The following is a 6648-nucleotide window of genomic DNA, read 5'->3' as shown; positions in this document are numbered from 1 at the left end:
TTCTTTTAATCTTAAGATCAACTACTGATATTGACTTGGAAAGATATGTATAACGGTAAGTTTGTAATATCTTAACTTAGTTGCAATATCGGTCCAGTCCAATGTATACTCCATACATTCGAACTCCATACATTCGAAACTAGTATACTTTACTAATGCCCTGGAAAGAACATAACACTTACTCCAAGTGTAAGTATACATCATCGCTGATTATCACATTAGTGTAAATCCAATAACACTGATGAAACAGGGACCAAAACTTTTGATTCATACGATCACAATCAATTCCACTGTGTTGACGATACTGTAATTGTGAATAAACATATGATCTGGATTTAACTGATTTTGTGTGTATGAATGTAATAAACATATTAAACCATATTAAACCATTAGCATGTAGAATTCATGCAAACATTAATCACTTCAAATTTCTTATATTGATAACTAATAAGATTGTAAAGAGTTTTATTTAGGGCATAAAACCCAACAATCCATGGGAGTGCGATCTCTCCTTTCAGCAACGCCATTTTACTCAGGTGAACCTGACATAGTGTATTGAGAAACTACACAATTTTCTGGAAAATTTTCAACAAAAGGCCTCATGTGTAGTCCAGATTTTGAATAACGATCATAATATTCTCCTCCACGATATGAAAGAATAGCTTTGATGACTCTTTCTAATTGTTTCTCAAGAACATTTCGAAAGATTTTGACTTTATCAAGAGTGTTAGATTTTTCTTGAATCAAGTAGGTAAAGCCATAACGAGAAAAATCATTGATAAAAGTTATAAAATACTTATTTTTGCACAACGTGGTGGAATAAGGTCTACTGATGTCAATGTGGATAATCTCTTATAAAGAGTGACTACAGTTAGCAGTCTGCTTTCTTATTTTAGTCAATTTTCCACAAGTACAATAAGCACAAGTATCACAATTAGAAACATCAACATGAGGAAGAATTTTAGCTAGAAGTAATCGATCAACTTTTTCTTTAGAAATATGACCCACTCTATCGTGCCATAATAATAAGGATGTTATCTTAATATAAGAGGGGAAGTTAAGGGAGCCAATGATAATTTAAAAGACCATCAAAATAATAAAAAAATTCACTAATCTAGAGTCAAACATAATGTCAACATTATGAATTGCAAAAGGAAAAGAATATCATTATTTAACCAAAAGCGGAAGCGAAATTGAATTCCTCTTGAAAGTAGGAATAAAGAAAGTATTGTTCAAAACAATCTGAACACTACACTGTAATTCAAGAATAAATGTGCCAACATAGATAACGTCAACTCCAATATAAGTGTCCACTTTAAGCTTTGACTCCCTCTCACTTGGCTTTCTGAGATCCCTTAGCCCCTGGTTGTGGTTGCTTCTTTTCATATTTTCTTTATCCTTTGTTGGGCTTGAGTTGAGAAACAAAGTGAGAAAATTCATTCTTCTCAATTTGTTAGCTTGCTTGTTTCAGCTACCCGTTGAGAAATTAGGTCACTAAAACTCCATGCTTTATTATAAGTGTTTAGGCTGTCTTGATAAAGCTAAAAGAGGTGGGAAGTTCATGAAGAACTTGAAGAATGGTGTAAAAGTTGGGAAGAGGAATATTATGATCTTTCACCTTGTACTGAACATACACAATTTTCAAAATAAAACCTCTCACTCCTTTGATTTATTATACTGAATGGTTCTCATTTCATCCATAAAATGTCCAACTGCAATGTTCTCACTAGTGTCATATAATTTTTCTACAGCATTGAAAAACTCATTAGCATTTGAGGTGTTTGGCAAACCATTAAATGAATATTCAGGAATTGAACTTTCATAGCAATGAGAGTAAGATGATTTGAATTTTTCCATTGTGCATGAAGAATTTTTTGGGCAACAATGCTGATATTAGTAAGATCAGTAGATTTTTCTTCTCGATGGCATAAGTCCAAAATTATTATGCCTAAAGTAATTTTCACATCTCGTTTTCATGTTTTAAAGTTGGAAGCATTCAAAATTCAGATGAAAATATTATTGTTGTTCGCCAAAAGGAGACCAAAAAAATCCAAAAATTAAAACTTGATCAAGCTATATGAGCCAAGCAATTAGAAAATATTGTAGAGTTAACTGGTCATTATAAACTCCCCTTTGGGGTGAGAACATAACACACACATGATCTACCTTCATGAAGTTAACAATAAAGAAAAAATACATATCAATTAAGAATTTATTACCTTTAGGCAAATAAATTTCTTAAATAATATACATTAATTCAAACCAAAAATAATAATAAATATATATTTAAATTATTACCTTTGGGCAAATAATTAAAATATACACATTTAATATTAACTCACTTTATGGAATGTGAACTAATATATATAACTACTACCTTTGGGAAAGTAATTACACATATAGCCAACCAAAATAAATATTTTCTATAACATATAAAATTTGGTGATAAAATAATCATTAAAAGATCAATAATTTTCAACCAAATTTCCAAAGAGTTATATATTAATTGCTTGTAATAATTTGATAATAAAAAAATAAAGTGTCCACCATAACACATTATTTTTACATCAAACACTCAAGTTTTACAAATTTTTAAAACAACAAATAATGGAAAGATGTGAAAGAAAGAATATTGGTGGAGATTACATAGTTAAGATAAATCAAATAAGAGAGTGACTATGTCAAATAGAACGAAAAGAAACTCAAAAATTTTTCTATGATTTACGGATTTCGAAAAATCATCAAAAAATATTTTTAATAATTTTTTAACTGCATAATTATCATTAAAATAATAATAATTATTCAATGGCGTCAAAAAATTAATTAAAAATCACCAAAAAATCATAAATCAAATTCTAATAATGCTGGAAAAAAGAATAGTCGAAAAAGGAGTTAAGAAACTACCTCACTCTCTCTCACTCTCTGGCAGCCGCGAGTGGGCTTCGTCCCAGCAGGTTATCTTCAACCTCCAGCAACCCCAAAACCAGTCAAGTCCGACCCGGTTAAGATCCGATCGGGTCGGGATGAAATTCCGGCCAAAAATACGATGAAATCGATGAATCTTTGAGGGGTTTTGCTTAAAATTCTAATTCTAATCCTTCTATTCATTCAACTTGAAGTAAGAACAACTAAAAGAGAATAGATCTAATTGAAATTCAACCCAAAAACTAAGAACTAAAACAAACCCGAATATCCAATGTATCTCATGCAATTTAAAAAATTAATTATGTAAAAACATTAGAAATAATTCGGTAATGAAATTTATCCAATCAATTTTAGGCAATAATCAATATAATCAAACAGTCTAAAATTAATTTCATAAAAAAAAATACATAAACCCTAAAAATTTAATCTTAAAATTCTCTTAATTTACTCAATAATTGTATGCAAGTAATATATATATATATAAAGAGAATTTAATGAGGAATAAAACCCCTAAATTTTTAAGATTGAAAAATAAAAAATTGAACATAAAATATTAACGAAATTAATATGTAATTGAAGAAAATTAACATATACATATTAATTATTATACAAATTATAAGTTTTAAATCATATACAATAGGCAATCTGATACCACATGTTAGAAAAATTAAACATGGTTGTGTTCTCTTTCTTCTAGAGAAATATTATTCTGTGTGTTCTGTTTCTTATTGAAAAAGTTCTTTTTTGTCATCTTTTGGTAGCATTTGTGTTTATCATGGCTTCTAGTAGTCGGCAAGGACTGGTGGAAGAGGAGGATGGATACAATATATGGCTTGATGAAGAATCAGAGGTTGTTTTGGATTATGACACTAATGACCAAACTGAGAAAGACTATGACGACCGATGGTGCCTTGTAGGGAGGTTTTTAACAGAGAGGTCAATCGATTTTGATGCTATGCAACATCTATTGGCCTCGTTATGGCAACCGGGAAAAGGTATGTTTGTTAAGGAATTAGATACAAATCGTTATTTGTTTCAATTTTATCACGAAATTGACATCAAAAGCGTAATTGATCGGAGTCCATGGACTTTCAATAAGTTTCTTCTGGTGTTTACAAGATTGAAGCCTGGAGAGAATCCCAGATTGGTAGCTCTGAATGAGGTGGATTTTTGGGTACAACTGCATGACTTACGGTCGGGGTTTCGAACAGCTACAGTGGCTAAAGATGTAGCGAACTACATTGGCAAATTTGTGGAATCTGATGAGAAAAATTTCTTGGGCCTTTGGAGGGACTTTCTTCGAGTACGAGTCACTATAGATGTCAATAAGCCTCTCAAAAGACGTATGACGCTTCGGAATACTGCTGGGGTCGAGTTTTGGACGAATTTCAAATATGAACATCTCCCTATTTTTTGTTTCATATGTGGGATTATGGGACACTCTGAAAATTTCTGCCCACGACGTTTTGATATAACCACCGAATCATTGGTTAAACCTTATGGGGATTGGATGAGAGTCAAACCAAAACGTACCAGCCATATGATTGGCAAGAAATGGCTGAAACAATTCAGAGTGGTTATGGAGGAATGCTGACGGATTCCTGCATCACCCGAGCTCGAGATCATGCTTCTGCATCAGCCCGGTGGGACAATTAATGTCGTATCCTCATCCTACTCAAGCAGACGTGATGAAGGAGAAAATCGTGGGACACGAATCAAGTAATAAAGAGGGCAAACTAATGTACTGCATGCGAAGGGTGTATCAACAATTGAAGTAATAGGAGAGTTGACTGGCACTAATTGTGGGGAAAATAAGGACATTAATGTTGAGGAAGATTGCCTTATGTTATTGATTCAAAAAGGCGTAGACGAGATGGGCAAAGTGGTGTAATTTCTGAAGACACTTTAGAAGGAAAGAATAATGCCCAAGTTCAAATGGATTCAAAAATGTGGATTTGGTGGGCTCGGTTTCGTGCCCACCTACCATTATGAGTCTTTTATCATGGAATTTCCATGGGCTTGGGAACCCATGGAATGTTCAATTCCTAAAGGATATTGTGGTCCAAAAGAAGCCCAACTTTGTATTTCTTTGTGAAACACTTTGTAGACATGACCAAGTGGAAAAGGTTCGAATTTCTCTGGGATTTGATGGAATGTTTGCTGTTGATGTGAGGGGCAGAAGTGGAGGCATTGCTCTTCTTTGGAGACATGAAAACGAAGCCTCTCTTATTCGGTTTGCAGAAAATTATATTGATATGGAGGTTAATGTTGTGGGACAAAGCAAATGGAGGTTTACTGGCCTCTATGGTGAGCCAAATCGTAGCAAAAGAAAGGCTACTTGGGACTTACTTCGCTCTCTTTCTGCTAGTTCTAATCTTCCTTGGTGTGTAATGGGGGATCTAAACAATGTGAGTTCTCATGATGATAAAAGGTGGCAATCGCTACCCCGATTTTTTGATTCGGGGGTTTCAATGTGCCCTAACGGATAAAGGGTTTGGTGACATGGACTTATGTGGCTATCCTTTCACTTGGGAGAGGCAGTGGGACTGGATAATTGGATCGAAGTGCGACTTGATAGGGGTTTGGTTAATCAAGCTTGGCTTGATATGTTCTCTGCTGCCAAACTTTTTAATATGGAAGTCTCAACATCGGACCATTGTCCGATCTTTATGGACTTAACGACTGAGCTTCCAACTTCTACGATTGGAAGGTTCAAATTTGAAAATGCCTGGTTGCGGGAGCCCATGTGTATGCAGCTGGTGAAGGACAGTTGGGAGGGCTGTGTTGAGAGTGATATTCAAAGGAAAGTGGCTGCTTGTAGTGCTCAGTTACAGGGCTGGGGAAAGGAATATACAGGAAACTTTAAAGAAAGAATCATGCGTTGGAAGAAGGAGATGAAGCGCTGGAAGTTTGGGCGAGATGATTTGTCTATTACGAACTTCAAACAAGCAAAACTGAACTTGGTTGAAACATATGCTCAACGTGAAGTATTTTGGCGTCAAAGATCCAAACAACTCTGGCTTCAAGATGGAGACAATAACAACAAGTTTTTTCATGCTTTGTCACTGCTCGTCGACGAAATAATTCCATTCGAAACTTCAAAATGAGTCAGGCTTATGGGTGGATTGGAACACGGGATTACCTGATGTGATGATGAATTATTTCTCAACTCTTTTCACCTCGGCCCAAACGAATTGGCAAGAAGTTACTGCTGCAGTTCAATCTCGAGTTACTCATGATCAGAATGAATCTTTGATGCAACCTGTTTCTTGTGAGGAGGTTCGCAAGGCTCTATTCCAAATGCACCCCGACAAGTCCCCGGGACCCGACGGTATGACTCCAGCTTTCTTTCAGAAGTGTTGGTCAGTGGTTGGTAATGATGTTATTAATTTTGTCAATTCTTTTTTCGAATCTGGCCATTTTCCTACTGGTATCAATGCTACCAACTTGGTTTTGATTCCAAAAAAAAAGCAACCTCTTGATATGGGAGATTTCCGCCCGATTGCACTGTGTAATGTTCTCTACAAAATAATTTCAAAGGTTCTTGCAAATAGACTTAAACATGTCTTGCCTACAATTATTTCGGAGACGCAAAGTGCTTTCTTGCAAGGTCGTTTAATTTCTGATAATATCATGATCTCTTATGAGATTATGCATTTTTTGAAAAGGAAAAGAAGAGGTCGAGAGGGGTTCATGGTTCTCAAATTGGATATGAGCAAAGCT

The 6648-nt window shown here is 34.7% G+C and overlaps 1 protein-coding gene across 1 annotated transcript; it reads left to right on the top strand.

Annotated features, from left to right (window-relative positions):
• Positions 1-5435: 5435 nt before the first annotated feature.
• On the top strand, positions 5436-6032 carry LOC133032290 (uncharacterized). The gene has a single exon (XM_061106181.1). It carries the CDS (start codon positions 5436-5438, stop codon positions 6030-6032), a length of 597 nt encoding a protein of 198 aa, XP_060962164.1.
• Positions 6033-6648: the final 616 nt, after the last annotated feature.

This window comes from Cannabis sativa, chromosome X, assembly GCF_029168945.1.
Source record: "Cannabis sativa cultivar Pink pepper isolate KNU-18-1 chromosome X, ASM2916894v1, whole genome shotgun sequence".
NCBI classification, from domain to species: domain Eukaryota; kingdom Viridiplantae; phylum Streptophyta; class Magnoliopsida; order Rosales; family Cannabaceae; genus Cannabis; species Cannabis sativa.
The sequence above is the reverse complement of the archived record's forward strand: the minus strand, read 5'-3'. Positions and strand labels throughout refer to the sequence as shown.

Bases quoted from the DNA above. Each gene is read 5' to 3' on its own strand.
- LOC133032290 (XM_061106181.1), top strand. From the start codon at position 5,436: ATGTGGCTATCCTTTCACTTGGGAGAGGCAGTGGGACTGGATAATTGG.